Source organism: Micromys minutus (genome assembly GCF_963924665.1).
Source record: "Micromys minutus genome assembly, chromosome: 14".
Lineage (NCBI taxonomy): Eukaryota > Metazoa > Chordata > Mammalia > Rodentia > Muridae > Micromys > Micromys minutus.
The window spans coordinates 22,856,503-22,875,886 of record NC_137983.1 but is presented as its reverse complement, the minus strand read 5'-3'; the positions used below and the strand labels follow the sequence as shown (position 1 = coordinate 22,875,886).

The following is a 19,384-nucleotide window of genomic DNA, read 5'->3' as shown; positions in this document are numbered from 1 at the left end:
GTGCTATATGAAAGACAACTTATAATTGTATTTACATTAAAATGACAAATCTGATATTGTAGCCCACAATAATAATAATATAATAATAATAATAACAGGTTAGATATAGAATTGGCATGTGGGTCAGAAAAGAAATGAAGCTCCTGCTAAGGCCAACAAGAGGCAGGGCCTCAGGAACACTGCTAAGTGAGAGGCCGGTGGCAGAGGGTTAGTGTGTCACTCTGTCAGTACCAAATGTTCACAGGGAAAACCAGACACAGGATGTAGATCAATGGCTGCCAAAAGCCTGGTGGGGGGGGGGGGGGGGGTAGAATGGGAAGTGAGTTTTTAATAGGTAAGGTTATTTTGAGGTCCAGGAACACTGTAGTAGTTAGGGTTGCCTAACAGTGTGAAAATACTTAAACAAATCACTAAATTGTAAACCTCAGCTAAAATTGTGAATTTTGTGTGGTTTGTTTTATCACAATAAGAATGACTAAGAAAAAAAACATTCAAGATGGTAAAAACATTCTACATTTACATTTTCATAGATCATTTTTCGCCTACACTCTGTGCCTTTAATTTTTTCTTTCTAGTCCCACATACTAGAGGTATGTGGTCATTTTTTCAATCTCAGAAGTGGGTGAAGAATTAAGTCCAAAATCTAACTAAAGTTAGCCAACCAACTTCAATCTTGTTTACAGTACCCGCACACACAGACTGAAAGTCTTTGTGAAGTAATCTACATATTGGAGCAGTAGCTCTGTTTCCTGCCATGTCCCCAACTCCCACAGGAGCAAGATGAAGCTGGTCACACCCCTACACAGAGAGTGTCTCCTTTTCTATAGGATTTTACCCAGAAAAGGAAGCAAGTGCCATTTACCAGGCAGAGCAGGGCCTGCGGGCAGCTTCCACACTTTGCAATAGCCCAGGCTTCCTCTCATTAAATTTAAATACAGCTTGCTTGTGGACCACATGTCACAATGGCTGACTGTAGCTGACAACTTAGCAATTTTCAGCTCAAAACAAATAGCCTGTTTATAAATAACAGTCTTTCTTGAAAAACCAACTATTGTCCTGAATCTTGCAGCAAAATTAAACTGCAGATACAGACCATTAAAGTCACAGAAGAACCTTAGTCAGTCAATGTACCCAGCAGCCATTAGAACACAGTGGTGCAGAAAACAAGAAATCCGGCTATGGTTATTTTTGGGAGACATCATAGTTAGGTGAAGTGATTAGAAAGCAGACTCCTTCAGCAGCCTCTCCACACCTCCCACACCATTCCCACTCAGCCCCTGCTCAGCGCTGCCTGGCATCTGATGCTAACCCTACCGAGAAAGAACAACGTCCAGCAACCACGGCCATGGTGGTACCATTCCGGCGACCAGAGACGACCGTGAGTTTTTTGTTTCGGTTTGTTTTGGTGTGGCTGCTATAAGTAACTCACATATTGATATTATTCTTCGAAATGTAGCTGCAGCTCACTTCTCTCATTATTTCTAATCCAACTGGAAAATTGATTATCTCCGGTTGTTGGTAGCTCAGGAGATATATATATTTTAATCCCAATAAAACTAAAACAGGAGAGGTAGGTAGCTCAACTTACACCCTTAGCCTTTGACTGGACTAACCTACACTCGGTTCACATCCACCAAAAAATACAAAATTTGGATTTTCAAAATTTGCACATTAGCAGTGGGTTGATCCATTTACTTACTCCAATTTGAAAGGAAAGAAGATTCGGGGTTCCTGGGACCCCAATCACATGCCAGCAACTGAGTGTGGATAGACACACATCTGCCTGACCCCTTTATTCACCCACAGCCATCCAAGTCTCTTTTCAACTCCAAACCACAAGCTGTTCTGTATGAGGCCCCAATCATAAGCTACAGGTTAGGGTCCATCAGTCTTAATACAATTCCTTTGCGTAGCAACCTGTAAACTTCAATGGACAAAAATAGGCATCTTTGGCTGGCATCCAAGGATGAGAATACAGAACAGCCCTCCCTGTCTGCTCACTCCACCCTTTCTGTGTGAATCTGGTGCTTTAAGACACCAGCACCACAACACCAGAAACACCAAGTGGTGTGGTCAAAGAGTCTTCTTGGTGAGCAAAGAGGGGAGGGAACCAAGCACAAGGTCCACCTGTGGGTGGAGACCCCTTGGGGATCAAACCTTTCCCAGAGGCCACCTAGGACCAGCATCCATGTGGCAGTGAGAAATCAGATACACACACACACACACACACACACACACAGAGAGAGAGAGAGAGAGAGAGAGAGAGAGAGAGAGAGAGAGAGGATCGATCATCTGCAACTGCAACCCCAGGGGAACCCAGTGCCCTTTTCTGGCCTCTGAAGATACTTCACAGGCATGGAGCAGATAAGCCCCATACACACTCTTTTTCTTTTTAATAAAATAAAATAAAATAAAATAAAATAAAATAAAATAAAATAAAATGCTACCAGGGCAAATAATGCTATTTGGTCCTAATTATGAATTGAAAACATTGTATGAGGGAGTGGTATCCCCCAATTTTAAAGTTAATTCAGAAACTCAGCTGTGCACTCAACAGAACAACAAGAGCTGTGATACACCTGGGCGAAGTCTGCATGACGTGACCTAGCGCCAAAAGCCTGAAGGTAGGACTGACCCCCATGCCCTACTGCCACGACTCCTTGGATGAAATGATGCTACTGTAGACCCCAGCCTCCTCCCAATCCCTCAGCAGAACTCTGTCCAACCAGAAATAGACACCTCCTGATGCACCATCAAAAGCAAAATGCTCGCTCCTAAAGGAATGAAAGGAACGACAGCCAATGAATGGATCTTTCTGACCATTTTAATGAAATGGCTTTAAAGATCCGACCCGGGCTGGAGACGTGGCTCAGCAGTTAAGGGCACCAACTGCTCTTCCAGAATCCTAAGTTCAATTCCCAGCAACCACATGATGGCTCACAACCATCTGTGATGGGATCAGATGCCCTCTTCTGCTGTGTCTGAAGACAGCTACAGTGTACTCACATACATAAATAATTAAATTGTTTATAAATAAATAAATAAATAAATATCCAACACCACCGCAGGCCCACAGCATCTCTAGACATTTTTCCTTTTCCTTTCAGGATTTGTAGTCTGATCATGCAGAAGAATCCACCCATTCCCTGGCCTGGGTAACATCTCTCCTTGTTGGCTGTGTAGCAAACTTAACAAGAGTTAGTAGTTACTCCAAGTAACTACTAATCAGTTCTAACACTGTGTAGGAAACTTACTGTCGCTTAGCTGCACTAAAAGAAAACATAATTTAAATTGACAAATCACAGTGGCTGACATCACATAACAGCTTCCAAAGTTCTCAAACCAAAATTCAGAAATTGTTCTAATAACCCACATGCATAGCCTCAAGTACTGAAAGACCTAGCAGCTGCAAAGAAAACTCAAACTCATTCCAGTTTGAAGTGAACGAAGCGAACTGCACATCAGGCTTGTGTAAGAAAACAGTGCTACAGATAAGCCAAGTAACTTCGCTTTCTGTTTGTCTCACCCAGCCCTTGCATATTCTTATAATCCTCTCTGGTAGACAGAGGAGACGAGACCAAGAAGCGCGTGAGCAGAGGCAGGAGAGGATGGGAATGCTTAGAAAGCGTAAGTGAACCTGAGACTCCCAGTATCCCCAGAACTGCCGTACAACTGTAAAAGTCAAATATTTATACAGGTGCCCTACAAACCACTGTTGCGTGAGTACCATCGGTGCCGACCTTGACTGTCCGTGAAGTAGTTTCAAAGTGCAACCATATTGGTAACGGGCTTGGGCATGATGAGGTTTATGACACCTAATATGCCTGGAGAGACTATGGAGGTGTGACCCCTGTCAGAACCTTCATCAGGACAGCAATGGCTTATGTATGGGGTGTGCAGAGATGAGGCCTGGCACAGGTGCCTTTCCTCATCACCATCAAGAGGGAAACCTAAACCTTATCTTCATGGATAATTTAACAAGGATTGTTCCATAAATTTATGTCTTTCAGGACTTTCTTATAACTGCTTTTTAATGGCTTTCAAATACAATTGTTGTAGGAATGAGTACCTGGGGATGATATCAATAGAACAGTGTGTTTTAAACTAAGAGGGGGTGGGGCTTAACAGGAAAAGCTCCTGAAAAGGCTACACGCCCCCCCAGACCATATTGCAGAAAAAGCCCATGAGACTTTTCAGAAATGCTAAAACTGTATGTGGCAAGGGCATCCCTAAAGAGATCTTACTTGAGTTTACAATGAGGAACAAACCCAGTATGGTGTCAGTCATTCAGGAGGCTGAGGCAGGGGGATTGCTGTGAGTTTGGCACCAGCCTGTGTTATATAAGGAGTTCCAAGCCAACCAGTGAGCCTTAGCTACAGTACAGTGTGAGGCAGTCTAGTAAAAAAATAACAAAACAAAACAAAATACCTCTTTAATGGACAGCTTTCAAATTTACAAGTAAAAATGCACCCTGGCATTCCTTAATTTTTTTTTTTTTTTTTTTGAGTCAGAATCTTGGATAACCCAAACTGGCCTTGAACTCCTGATCCTTTCACTTCACAAGTGCTGAGTTTACCCAGATGTGTGAGACCTTGCCCTCTAACAACCATAATTCTAAGAAAGGTTCCTCCTTAAAAGTAAGGCGAAAGTTGAGAAACAACACGGGTGGAGCATCCCACTAAACTTCAGCTCCTGAACTTCTTAGATGTCTGCCTACTTGCTGCAGATCTCCAGGTAAGAACAAAACGCTTGTACTGAGACCTGTGCAAAATCAGGCTAAGCTTCAAGTCGGGGCTGGGGGGCTACCCGTAGCTGTAGCCAAGGTTCCGTCCCAGTCTCCACTACTACTTCGAAAGAAAATCCGACCAAGTTTTCAGGTGAGGAACCGAGGTTAGAAGCAAAACTCCAAAACAGTGTTTTTAAAATCTTAGGGGCAAAGCTACAAAGGTCGAGCCAGGAGTGGGACCCCCCCCCCACGTTCAGGACCTATATAGGTCATGGTTCGGGGTGCGCCCTGGTAAAAAGCTTGCAATCAATGCTCAGGAACTAGGTCCGGCTGGAGAGATGCCACAGGTGGCCCAGATGGCTAGTTGTTCACCATCACTTACGCCTCCGGGAGGCCGCGAGCTCAGCGTGCCTCACAGAGGTCGAAAGGTGCCCTCCCCCTCCATCTGACCAACTTTAAAGCGCACACGGGAGGTCTAAAGGGGTCAAGTGCCCCCCACCCTGAGCCGGCTAACTGGACTTAGGGTGCCAATCCAGGGCACCAATCCTTCCCTTCCCTTGGGACAGGGAGTGTCTACAAGTCCCAGAGGGGCGTGGGGAAGGCAGTGGGCAATGGGGCCCGAGAAGGGGCGCCTGGCGGGCAGATACAGCCGCGCCTAGGCCGACGGTCCCGCGCCGACCCCGGAGCCCCTCAGGGGTGCAGGGCTGGCGACGCCCCACGCCCCCCGCGCCCTCGAGGTCTCCCAGACAACAGTCGCCGCAGCACTTCCCGTGGCGGGTCCCCCCGCACCCGGCCAGGGCCCGGCCGCCCACCTGTCCCGGGGGTCGATCCAGCTGGTCCTCCTGGTGTTGTGGTCGATGTAGAAGACCTTGCCGTCGTAGTCCCTGGCCTCCTCCCAGCCCCGGGGTAGCGGCAGCTGCCCGCTCCCGGCCCTCCTAGGCATGGTCGGCGGCCTCGCCGGCGAGCGGCGCCTCCATAGGGACCGGGCGCGGGGAGCGGCGGGAACGCGGGTGCCGGCGAGGGGCGTGCGGGGCTCGGGGCACGGCGAGCCACGCGCGGGGAAGCCTCGGGAATCCCTGCTCTCAGCCCGGCCGGGGATCAGTCCACCATGTCTGCGTCGGAACAGGCGAGCGAGCCCTCCTCCTCCTTGCCGCCGCTGCCTCCGCCTCTTCCTCCTCCTCCCCGTCCCCCTGTGGCCGCCGAGGGTCGCGGCGCCCAGGCTGCCCTGGCCGACGCCGTCTGGGCTCGGATCCGGGAAGCTCCGCGGAGCAACGGCCCGGCGGCGACTGGCCTCCTCATTTGCATGCGATTAGCATGCGCTCCGCCCCCGCCCCGCCCCGCGCCCGCCTCATCTGCATGCACATTCCTCGCCGCCACATTCCTGAGCTTAACCCTGCCGCTGCCGGGGCGGCCCGGGCGGGACGTGGGGCCCGAGGCCGCGCGGGGGAGGGGAGCGGCCAGGCCAGGTGGGAGGCGGGAGGGCGAAGGAATGCACAGCTCGCTCCCTCCTCTCCAGCCGATGGGTCTCCTCTCTGCCGGACCCTTTGAGGATTTAGAGGTGGGGGGGTGTTGGGGGGAACGAGAAAGAAGCCCAAAGGAAAAGTCTGCAACCCTCTCAACTTCTTTCCGTCTTCTAGGGAAACCACAAGACTTTCGAGAGGAAAGGGTGGGGAATGCTGTCCTGGGAAGAAGTCCCAACAAACAGTAAGGGCACAGAACGCCCCCACCCCCACCCCCACCCCCACGCCGCGCCCCATGCCTTGGCTGTTCCTGGCGGTGGGGAAGTGTGCAAAAGCTCTGGGAGTGTGTCCGGGGCGTGTCCGGGGCCGCAGCGCCCCCGAGCCTTCTGCTCAGAGTCTGGCCCTCGGTGACCTCACCAGGGACCTCGCAGGCCTAAGGGAGCAAAGTAAAGGCGGGTCCCTCTCCGTGAGCGCCGCGACACGTCCGCCCCAATGGCCCACGGGGCAACTCCGGCCTGATCCTTAGAAGCGATAGGGCCTCTGTCGCCGCCACTCGCCACACGCGGGCCCTGGAGGTCCGAATCACCCGCGCCTCCCCTCTGTGGCAGGACCCTGTGCATCTGGCTTCCCCTTCTGGGTTTAAATCCAAGGGACATGGCTGCCTCCAATATCCAGTCCCTCCCTTCCTTCCAAACCTCTGCCCTGGGAAGTTTTCCACCCCAGTCCCGGACAGGAGCCCAAAAGGTGTTAATAATCACTCTGAAGGAAGCCCAAGGCGGGGAGTCAGAGGCCACACTTTGCTTGATCAAGGGTCCATCAGGTATGAGATGTAGACCTTACCTCACAAACATTTATTTATTTAGCTATTAACGAATTGAGCCGATGTCAGACTCCTAAGACGACAAAGCCTTGGCAGAGTCAAGACACTAGGCTTGCAGTGTCCCTTGTCCTCAGTCTGGAAGGGAGCCTTTCTGTCCCCTTATTAATTTTCTTTCAGGCCCCTAAGCAGAGTCTTTGAAAAGGCAGCACCTTAGGATGAAAGGTCTCATAGCTCAGTCCTTCACCTCTTGGTGTGAATTCCCTTAATCATACATGCTGATGTAAATAACTTCAGGACCTGGCATTCGGGCGGGATATTTTCTGTGTCTGGGCTTCTCCTGAAGTTGTGAATAGCACTAAACAGTAAGAACCAAGCCTTGAATGAAGCTTCCAGAAGGGGACTCCACATGCCCTGAAGGGGAAAGGGATTTATTCTGAATGAAACAGTTTATGCAGCAGCAGACCCTTAAAACCTGGAAAGCCAGGTGCACCTGGGAAGGACAACCAGAGAAAGGCAGCTGTTCCCAAGAGAAACCTCCCACTTTCTAGATCTTTCCCATAAAGCCAAGGCCTGTGAAAGCTCCATTTTGTGCTCTGTTGAGGGGAGTTTCTACTCCCTAACCTTCTGCCTCAGTCCATTAATAGTAAGATAATCAGTCAGGGTCCTAGTCCTCAGTGGGGAGAGGGATCCTGTTTAAAATTAACCTGTTACACTACTGAATGTGTGGTTCTCTGTGTGCCCATTCACATGGCCAAAATGTAACCAGCGACTAATCAAAACTACCCCAATTTGAGTCTTCCTAGTGCATTTCTGCCTTCCCCTAAAGAATTTGGAAAATATTTACTGTGCTAGCATGTCAACACCTTACAACTCAAAAGTTATGAGTGGAGCACATTGCTGGTCCAGTAGGTTCAGTTTGCTTCCTTGGAATGAGTACTTCACAGGAGTCCTCTGTATAACTAAGTTTGGTAAGCCTTCAACTAAATATCACTCAAGAAAGTGGCTCATGGCACTCCATGGCATTTATTGTCCCATTACTTGTCAGACTTCAGAAAGACATGCCAAATTGGCAAAGCTGGAGAGACACACTCAGTTCTCCTGCTGGTTGGCACCAGCAATTTTAGGCAAAAGCAATTCACATGACAGAGAGAAGGGTTGCAGTTCTCAGGGCCTTTGTTATTAGGATCAGGTTCTGAGTTTATTTGGAGACTCCCTGAGGGTTAAGCAAAAAAAAAAAAAAAAAAGTTATTTATGTTCATATCTGTGAGATGTACAGATTATCCCCTTTTAGAGAGAGAGAGAGAGACACATTTCAGTTTGCTTTTGGCTTCTGGTGCGTGTTGGCCAGAAACAGGGTGCAGGCTGCTTGGGGATGCCAGCTACGAGGCACTGAGCAGCAAAGGGTCTGTTCACTAGCTCTGATGGTTGACTTTTCTCCTGGTTTTATACATTCACCAGGGTTAACAGTCTGTTGGGATGAGGCACAGTGAACAAACTCGAAGGTGGTGGACAGCTGTAATCTCATGTAATCTCAGCAGCTAGGAGGGGCACAGGGAGACCAGAAGTTGGAAACCAGCTTATTTAAGTTTGAGACTGTCTTAGACTACATGAGAAAAAAAAAAGGAAAAAAAAAGAAGAAAGAAAGAAAACAAAAATTAACAACAGGGACTGGAGAGATGGCTCAGCAGTTAAGAGCACTGGCTTTTCTAACAAAGGTCATGAGTTCAATTCCCAACAATCACATGGTGGTCCACAGCCATCTGTAATTGGATCTGATGTCTTCTTCTGGTGTGTCAAGGACAGTGTGGCCATTTACATAAGATAAATAAATCTTTTTTTAAAAAAAGTAAAATAACAACAAAGTCCACAAAAACAAAGGGATAAAGATGGTAAAACTAAAACATGTGGTAGCACATGTTTCAAAACATGCCCGAGGAGGTGGTTCAGTGGGCAAAAGTGCTTTCCACACAAATGTAAAGACCTGAGTTTGAGGGACCAGAGAGAGGGCTCAGAGGCTTAGAGCACTGCCTGCTCTTCCAGAGATGCTGAGTTCAAATCCCAGCAACCACATGGTGCCTCACATCCATCTGTGATGGGATCTGATGCCCTCTTCTGGTGTGTCTGAAGACAGCTACAGTGTTTTCATAATAAACAGACAGACAGACCTGAGTTAAAATACACAGAATCTTATGAAGCCAAGTATTGTATCCAGAAGTTGGTGAGGCACGTGCCAGGCAGAGGCAGGTGGATCTCTGAGCAAGGCTCGCCTGGTCTGCAGAGTGAGTTTTAGTCCCAGGACAGCCAGGCCTACGAGGAGAAACCTTGTTGCCAAAACCCAAAACAAAAGCCAAGGGCATAGCAAGTTTGAGCATTCATGGCACTCTAGGGTGAAAAAGAGGAAAACAAGGGGAGAGGCTCTTGTGCCAGTTAGCCTGGCCTACCTAGTAGCAAAACCACAAAGAGACTGTCTCAAATGAGGTGGAAGACACAGAGCTGGACCTCAGACTGTCCTCTGATTTCCATGCGCAAGCCCGTTTTCACACACAGGAATGTATATATATATATATACACATGAATAGATAAAATACTTCCTAAATTGTTAGTACATCTGGATTCAAAATATGCATGAACTAGCAATCCCAGTTCGGTGATAGCTGCTAAAGTTCCCAAAGGTGTTTACAAAGGATGTGTATTTCTCTCTCTCTCTCTCTCTCTCTCTCACACACACACACACACACACACACACACACACACACACGGGGTGGGGGGTGTCAATAAGGGTGTGTGTCCTTACTGATTAAGTGAATTTCTAACTATACAGCAAGTAATTGCAAAGCATCAGGTAAGCACAATGCAGGTTCTTGTCTAAAAAGGAAAGAGATGTTAAGTGGAAGAAAAACCAAGAGGCAAAAAGACACTCACTAGATAACTTCCGTGGCATTATGATGCATTTGAAGGACAGGTGGCCGAAAATGACCAACATAGTCTCCTAAACACTAGCTCCATGTCCAAAGAACAGCACAGCTCTTAACCAGGGAGGAGGGGGAGGTTGCTACAAGTGTGATGCTGTCATGGAAACCCCCATCAAAGAATTCTACAAGGGGTAGGTCCGGAGACTCCTCAGAGGACAGATGTGATACCAAAATGTACAGGCCGGGCCGGGCATGTTTGTGGAAAAGACATGGACAAGCCCAAGTTCAAAAATGCATCTGGCATGAAGGAACTCAAGACTGACTGGAGCCATCCAGTTAAGGAGGCTGCGGTGATAGTGTGCACACTAGATAGACAAGAGCTAGGGTTCGACAAACAGCTTTGGGGGATGAAAAGAAACGACCTGACAGGAATTTGCAGCTGATTAGATTAGGAGGAGAGAGACGGACGGACTTCAAGGAGGACTCTGGGATCTGTCCAAGTTTTTAGGGAGTTGAAAGAAACCCCGAGAACTGGGGGGATGAGGGGAGATGAGGAAGTCCACAGGGGAATCTGATATAGGATTTGAGTTCAGAAATTAGAGATACTTGGCAGAGAGGTGCAGCTCACTGTAAAGGTCAGGACTTCCACTGCAGCCCCAGGATGGAGGGGGAAGTCGGTCGGTGGGAGGGAACTAAGTAGCTCCTCGATAATCCCACTTTTGGCCTGCGCTGCCTCGGTAATGTGATACAACTTTGTTTATTTCTTTATGACCTCCACTTCCAGTGAGGTGTGTAAGAATTAGTCGCTAGCAGGGAAACCCGACTTCGAAGGAACCGTTGTCACAGCGTCTATGTATTGCTTTGTGAACCAACTCTGTAAGGCAAGATGAACTGGTTTCAATTTTTTAATATCCCTTGTTTTCTCAAGGGGATCAAGGATTATATAAACGGAAATTCTAAATAAAGAGGACACACCCCCTTCCCCCCATCAAACTTGGTGGTTTTTTTTTTTTTTTTTTTTTGCTCTTGTGCAACCAAACGAGTTAAATAATGTATTTAGTTATTAAAAATAGGTAACCTGATCCACACTTCCTAGGCTTTATCATCTAAAAGGTCTCTCAGAAGCTTAGTGTGCTGATCTTTAAAAACTCCCAGGGCTGGCCCAAACTGGAATCTCTCATTACCATAACTGCTTCTCTTCCTGTTAATCATTGTACCAACACCTTAGGCCAAAGCATTAGTTTTATTTTGACTCCATAATACGCGTCACCAAGCAGATTGGGCTTTTCCTTAATCCCTCATAGGAGACCCCACAGAGTAGACTCTGACTACCTAGAACCCGTCCCGGGTGAAGAAGGCGGTCCATTGGAAAGCACACAGAGGGACCCAAGGTTTGAGCTCTCACCCCCATCAAAAGCCAAAGCAGCTAACTGTACAAAGGAAAGATGCTCAGACATCGTGGTTCTCCTGTAAGTCTGAAGATCCACTGGCCTTCTCTGGGGTAGACATAACACCACATTCGATTTTCATTCTACCACATCCGATTTGCAGCCCCCCCCCCACACACACACATACACATGCCAATGTTATACTGCATGGAAAAGCAGCTCCTCCTAAAAGTGGAATTGTGGAAACTAGGGGGATGGCCTAATGGGTAAGACACTTGCCAAGCATTCATAAGGACCTGGGCTGGAATCCCCAGAGACTATGCAAAGCCAAGCACTGTAGCACACTTCTATACTCACAGCAAAGCAGGTGGGAGGCAGAGACGAGATCCTAGGCCAGCCACCCTGCTGACTCGTGCAACAACAAACAGCAAAGAGGCTCTATCTCAAGTTTTCTATTGTCTTTTTGACAATAGAAAAGTCTGTGTGTGTGTGTGTGTGTGTGTGTGTGTGTGTGTGTGTGTGTGTGTAGTCCCGGGACCTCCCTATGTAGACCAGGCTGGCCTTGACAATCCTGCCTCTGCCTTCTGGATTGCTGGGACTAAAGGAATGTGCCACCACACCCAACCAGAGACAAGATGGAAGGCAGGATCCACCTGAGAGTTTGTCCACTGGTATACACGTGCACAGAAACACACACACACACACACTGTTTGTCCTCACCTCTGTCTTTTAAAACGACTTTGCCTTTTCTGCCCTGTCTCTCTGAATTTCTCATTACATTTTCTTTTCTATCTTGGAGCCAGTGGGCTGAGAGCATGTAAAATCCGCCACCAAACCTTAGGATCCCAGTTAAATTCCTAGAAACTGCATGGTGCAGTATGAGGTCAGACTCCAGCAGGTTGTCTGCTCCTACCCTTACCTCCCGTCCCCAACACAGAACCAAAGAAACGCAATAATAAATAGTTTACTCTGTTTGAATCTGCTGGTGGAGTTTGTGTGAAGAGGTAAACAGCTACACAAAACCCCTTGAGCAACTCTTTACATAGCAATGCTGGAAGCTGGGAAACAGAGAAGCAGACTTCATCCACTCCTTAACGATGTGGGATGTGGGCCTGTCTTCAAAAAATGTGTAGCTTGAGCCAGTAAACCTAGCCAGGAAGCGATGGGAGGGAGTGGGAAAGACAAGATAAGGAGACGTGGTCTCAAACAACAACTTTATACTCACAGCCGCACATCCCCGCACACCACACCCTTACCTCCAGCACAAGGGAGTTGAGGGCAGAAGTCAGGAATTCAAGCTTATCCTCATTTACATAACAAGTTCAAGGCCAGCCTGGGCTACATAAAAAACTTTCTCATTAACAAAACAAAACAAAAAATAAATAAATAAAAACCAAACAAAATATAACACTAAAAGCAAGAATAACTAAAAGAAATGTATCTATAATATAACTTCCCAAATTTGTTTTGATTGCGAGATAGTCAAATTTTAAAAGGAGGGAAATATAGAGGCAGGGCAGAGATGGGGATGTTGTGAATAAATAAGTTAATTAATGGGGGAAAAAGGAGCAATGGATTTTGCCGATTAGCATGAAATAGTGGTTCTCCTAATTATCACTAACTGTCCAGTTAAGGCTATTGACATCTGACAGGAAAGCCTCTACAGAGAAATCGCCTAGATAATAAATTGCCTTAGGACATACTTGGGATTTTCCTGGCTGTTATTTGATGCAGGAGGATCCACTATGGGTGACACCATCCCTATGCAAGATGGGCCTAGTCTGGGCTGGAGAGGTGGCTCAGCAGTTAAGAGCACTGGCTGCTCTTCCAGAGGTCCTAAGTTCAATACCCAGCAACCACATGGTGGCTTATAACCATTTATAGTGAAATCTGATGCCCTCTTCCAGCATGCAGGTATTCAGGCATAGAGAGTACTCATATACATAAAATAAATAAGTGAATCTTTTCAAAAAGATGGGGAGGGCTATATAAAGATGCAAGCTGACCATAAGCCTGTTAGGGAACCAGAGAACAAGCAATGTTCCTCCACAATTCCTGACTCCAGACTCCTGCCTTAACCCCGCCCCAGCCCCCAAATGCTACAGAATTATATTAAAGTGTGAAGATTATTCAACACCTTTTCCAGCACTGGAAGTCATTCCTTACTGAGTAGAAATGTGCTTACCCTTAGCACATTTAGTGAGGAGGCAAATACTTCATTAACGATTATTCTTCTAAAAAGAGACTCATAGCTCTCTTGACGGTTGGTGAGCATATGTTGACCAAGAAGATCCACTTAGGATAATTCTACACAACAAAGCTCTATCTTTTCGGACATGCTACCCTGCACCAAAGCTACAGTGTCTCACTCTATTAGCCCAGGTTATTCTAGAACTTACTATGTCACCTAGTTGGCCTTGAACTTACAGCAATCCTTCTGCCTCAGTCTCCTAAGTCTTGAGGATACAAAAACAAACAAACAAACAAGCAAATAGAATTAGCTAATTACTAAGTAACCTTAATGTACAAATGGCCTTACTACTGTCCCATAGGCATCCTGTAGTGGTGGCAACTTCTTCACAGGCATAAGGACCAGCTGTTCAATTCCTAGTCATCATGTAAAGAAGCCAGGTGTGTCACATGCCTGTCTTAATACCGACACCGAGCAATGCTGAAGGAAGCAGAAACATCAGAGACTGACAGGGGGGAATGCCTGACACCCTCCTCCTGCTTACAAGAAGCCACAGGTCACATGCATGCATGCAACAGACAGTCAGACAGTCAGACAGACAGACACATACACACACACACACAATGTCCTTTGAAGATCTTTGTTGCTTCTTAAAAACAAGATACTGGTAAGAGTATCACATAGTTCTAGGTTATCAGGTTTTCAGTCTCTTTCCATTTGAATATAAAAAAATAAAAATGAATGTCTGTCTCTGATTCTGTTGCCTGTCTTTGGAACTTCTCCGGACTGGCTGGGCTTCCTTGTCTAGCCTCAGTGGGAGAGGATGCCCTGAGTCCTTCTGTGACTTGATGTTCCGGGCCTGGTTGGTACCCATGGGTGATGAGGGGGAGGGTTTCGTGAGAGTGGGGCTGAGAAGAGAGGAGGGAGGGGACCCGAGATCGGGATGTAACGTGGAAAAGTAAATTAATGAATAAAAAAAAAAATGAATGCCAGGGTTTTCTAAACGAACAGAACTGATTACACACTCACACACACACTATGGTAGCTATCCTTGGTTGTCAACCTAACTACACATTAATAATTAACTAATATCTAAATGACTGGGTTCACTTGTGAGGGATTTTTTTTTCTTATGTCATCACTTCAAGTAGGAAGACCCTTCTTGGGAATGGGCAATCTTTCTTTTAAATATTTATTTATTTACTTATTTTATGTATGTGAGTACATGGTTGCTGTCTTCAGACACTGATCCCATTACAGATGGTTGTGAGCCACCATGTGGTTGCTGGGATTTGAACTCAGGACCTCTGGAAGAGCAGATGGGATAGATGAGCTTGCCTGCAAGAGAGAAGGCAAGCAAACAGGAGATGCTTTTCTTCTTCCATGTCTGTTTATCTGTGCTTCCTCCAGAAGGCACCACGCACATTTAGCAAAGGGGACCCAGGCCCCTTGTAGGTTGAATGTGGAACGTCTTTACAGACTCATGTGTTTGAACTCTTAGACCCCTGCTTTGTGGAACCTCTATAGTACATGGAGGAGGTAGAGCCTTACTGGAGGAAGTTGGTCACCTGGGAGGAGGTGGCACTTCCTGTCCCCTCTCTACTTCCTGGCTGTGGGTGCAACATAGCCTTCCCCATTTGTCTTGCTACCATACCCTGTCTTCCAAGAGGGACTGTATCCCCTCAAACTGTAAGTCAGAGAAAACCACACACCACCATCCCCTGATTGCTGAGATCGCCTATCTCTTTAAGGACTCTGGTTCTCCCAGTGGGAAAAGCTATTAGAAGGAAGGGCTGAACAGCTAGGTGGATTTACTGCTGTTGTGTTTAAACATGTTTGCGGATCTGTGTATCTGTCTGCCCCACATGCACAGATAGTTCTTTTGCTTCAAATGCAATCTTCAGGATAAGAGCAGTTTTGTCTCCTTTCCATGTTTGGAGCGCCCTTCTCTAACCTGAGAAAGTTAGAGAAATCTGACCTCCTTGTCCCTGTACACTTAAGTGGTTCATCAGTGCCTCTAAGTAGAACCAGTCACCAGAACTGTCTTTTCTCTTTACTTTCCAGATGCCCTCCTTACTCAGGCCTCCATACCTCATGACTGGCCAACTCCCTTATCAAAATCTTCCTCACACCTTCATCACAAGGATGCCCTTTACCCCTCAAGCTAAAACTCCCCACATATGGAGACCCTACCCCATCTCGTGGATGATGTATTCATCTTCTTGGGTTCTGATGGTCTACCCAGAGCCCATTTCCAAGGAATTCATCTTCACCTCGTTGACCTCAGTCCCCATACAAGTGAACTTTTCTGTGCCCCCTGATCTCCAGCATCAACCCCAGGGCACTCCCTCTGTGTTGCTGTCTACTGATCTCAGCTCTCTTACTATGACAGTGTTTTCTAACCCCGAATGAACACAAGAGTATGGTGGCGGGCATCTGCTAATACAGGTTGCCAAAGCCCATGACAGGAGAGTCTGATCCAGTTGATCTGAAATGGGGCCCTGAAGTCTGTGTTGTCCACCGAAACCCCAGGTGCTTCTGATGCAAGTGCTTAATGTGACCATTGCATCAGGTACAGGCACTGGGTACCAGGCTTGGTGAGTTAGGTTTGATGGTGGTAGAGGGAGAAAATCAACACCCTTGAGTTGGTCTCTGACCTCCGGAGGCTCTCTGATCTTGCAGGCTCACACACATACACAAACAAGTAAATGTTTAAAAGTGTTAGTGATTCTTGGTTTTTGTTTGTTTTCTTTTGTTTTATTGGGGGGGGCAGGGATTCTTTGTTTAGCCCTGGCTGTCTTAGAACTTGCTCTGTAGATAAGGCTGGCCTCAAACACAAAGAGGTCTGCCTGCCTCTGCCCTGCCCCCACTCCCAACTCCAGTGCTGGGATTAAGAGTGTTTGCCCCCAACACCAATATAAAAAGTTTTTTTTAACTTTTTATCTATTCTTTGTGAATTTCACATCCTGCCCCCCTAATCCCACTCATCTCTAGACCCTCCCTATCCCTCCTCCTCCCTTGCACCTTCCCCGTCAAGGAAAAATAAAAATTAGCCAGGTGGTGGTGGCACACCCCTTTAATCCCAGCACATGGGAGGCAGAGGTCAGCCTGGTCTATAGAACAAGCTCCAGGACAGCCAAGGCTACCCAGAGAAACACTCCTGAAAAACCTAAAAACTCTATCTCACCATGGAAGCTGCCGTGTGTCACACAGTACACCAAACATTCATTGCAACGAGTCATTTGTTTGGCTTAAGGCCTCTGGCTTCTGCTACACCATCAATAAATGGGGATTCCTCTCGGATAGCCTGTTGTCACCCTGAGTCATAGAGATCCGACAGCTTTGGTCCTGCAGGAACAGTCCCTTCTCAAACTCCAGCGGTTCATAGATGGAGTAGATGTTGGGATGGCCAAGTCAAAGCCCTGGATCTGGGTCTGGGTGGTAGCTGAGTTTACCAGCCCTACAGCTTTTCTAGGGCCAAGTCACCAGGGCTAGTCATCCTGGCTTTGCCCAGTTAAGAGGTGGGGGACAGCTCTCTGTCCTGTGGCAGGCAGTGAGGAGTAGTTTTGTGGTTGTTTTGTTTCTGTTTGTTTTTTAAAAAATACCTCTCCATGCTGTTACGGAATCAAATGATAAGCATATTTAATATTGTGACTTGGATGACCTAACTATCTGCCGGAATGGTTTGCCAATTCATAAGGCCACCAGGAACGCACCACAGTGCACCATCCCCATTTTTCTGGTCATTCCAATTGTGCTTCTCTGGTACACTGAATGGTAGGTGCTTAATGTGTTTCATAATGGGTGAATCGTCTTCTCCCTGGGCCTTAGTTTACTCACATAGAATGAAGTCTCAGGTTATAGCAGTTTTCCCAAAATTGCCCCATAACAAGGCTCTTGGTATTACTGTTTAAAAGACCCAGTCATAGCTTTTACATTAGGCCATTCAGGGAAAGAGAACCAGAGCACGAATGTTCAGTTGTGACCGTTAACATTTCTTGAATAAGCTGGTTGGCTGTTTTGTCAGCTTAGCACAGGATAAAATCATCTTGGAAGAGGGACTCTTATTTGAGAAAATGCCTCCATAAGATGACGCAGTTGGGAGATGTGTGTCATTTTCTTGATGGATGTTTGATGTGGGAGGACCGGGCCCACTTTGGGCGGAGTCATTCCTGAGCAAGTAGTGCTGGATGACATAAGACAGGAGACTGAGTGGGCCATGGGAAGCAAGCCGGTGAGCAGCATTCCCCCACTTAACTGCGGACCAATAGCCGTACATTTCGAAGAAAATAACAAAGGCTGCCTGCATACAGCCGTTGCGTAGTGTCCCAATGAGATAAGCATAAATGACGGTTCAGAACCCAGCATCTGTATCTTTGTCAAGCCTAAATATTTCAGATATTTTCCCATTTTTAAAGGAACTGTCACGTCAAAGATTTAAAGTATTCCTAAAATGCCAAAGCCCCATGCCAGTACGACTTCACTGCTTTCTCGTTGGAAATATTAAAACGATGGAATGCTACATAGTAAAATAAAACCTTCACACGTAAAGGAAGTAAAATTAATTAATTAAATAATAATAATAATATTAATAAAAATAGGTTTCCGACATAATGAAAATGTGTGCAGCCAAATACAATGATAGTGAAGTCAGCCCTGACCATGCACTTGAAGGATGGGGTAGGTGCAGGCAAGGTACGGCTACAGGGTTACCACAGAGAAACACAGATGCTCAGAGAACAAATACTAAATGAAAAAAGTTTTTTTTTCCCCATACTGGATGACTTTTCTTTATGCAACATAATGATTTTTGAATTTTTTACAAATACTTTTAAAACTTAGTCATCAGGTTCCTGTTGGCTATTTGATACTTTTGGCAAATAAATCTGATTTAGGGTTTTTTTTTTAAGTTAATTATTTCGCATTTTACTGTGGTCAGTACTGGTTGTTTTGTTGCTGTTGTTTTGTTGAGACAACAACAACATCTCATTCACTGTCCAGGCTGTCCTGGAACTCACACTGTGTACGATCCAGTCCTGTATCTGTGGTAATCCGCCTGCCTCAGCCTCCTGAGTACAACGGTTTTGAAAAGGAGAGAAAAGGAAGCCAGGACTCCAGAGGAGGGAATGGCACCCATGTCTGTGTTCTTGGCTATAGAGGGACAGGCAAGGAAGGTAACGGTGTGTGGTGCATGGCAGGGCTTCCCAGTAACTGAATTAAATATGATAGAAGCAGGCTGAATCCAAACAGGAAAATGCCGCAGTGAAATTCATCAGTGTGTGTGTGTGTGCGCGCGCGTGTGTACTTGGGTGTACATGTGTGTAGGCCAGAGTTGATACTGGGTGCCTTCATCTATCACCCGGTTGATTGATTAAGACAAGGTCTCTTGTTGAACCTTTCTGTCTTTGCTATACTGAGCTCTAGAGACCCATCTGCTCCCACCTCCCGGTACTGGGTTCGCAGTCCTCTACCACTGTTGCTGGCTGTTATATGGTTCTAGGCTCCTCAGTTCACATCATGCTTGTACATCGAGCACTTTACCCACTAAAACCATCACACGATTCTTGGAATACTTTAAGCAACGAAATAAATGAAACAGAATTGGATTATAATCTGAGGCAGGTGTGACGGCTAAAATCTCAGCACTTGACAGGCAGAGACCGGAGAAGCAGAATTGTAAGGTCGTCCTTGACTACATATGGAGTTCAAGACTATCTTAGGCTACTTACATGAAACCCCAAACAGATTGGATCATAACCCAAAATCAAATTATACATGATTCCAAATATAAAATATTGAGATTGCCTGAATGAATGAATGAATGAATGAATGAATGAATGAATAAAGGAAGGAAGGAAGGTAGGTAGGAAGGAAGGAAGGAAGGAAG

At 46.5% G+C, this 19,384-nt stretch overlaps 1 protein-coding gene across 1 annotated transcript in view; it reads right to left on the bottom strand.

Moving 5' to 3' along the window:
• The window catches only part of WWC2 (WW and C2 domain containing 2), a 153,725-nt gene extending 147,870 nt beyond the window's left edge, over nt 1-5,855 (bottom strand). The window contains exon 1 of the mRNA XM_080928496.1: nt 5,539-5,855. Within this exon, the coding sequence (XP_080784622.1) occupies nt 5,539-5,669 (131 nt within the window). The 5' untranslated portion in view covers nt 5,670-5,855. The remainder of the gene's footprint in view (nt 1-5,538) is intronic.
• Nucleotides 5,856-19,384: the final 13,529 nt, after the last annotated feature.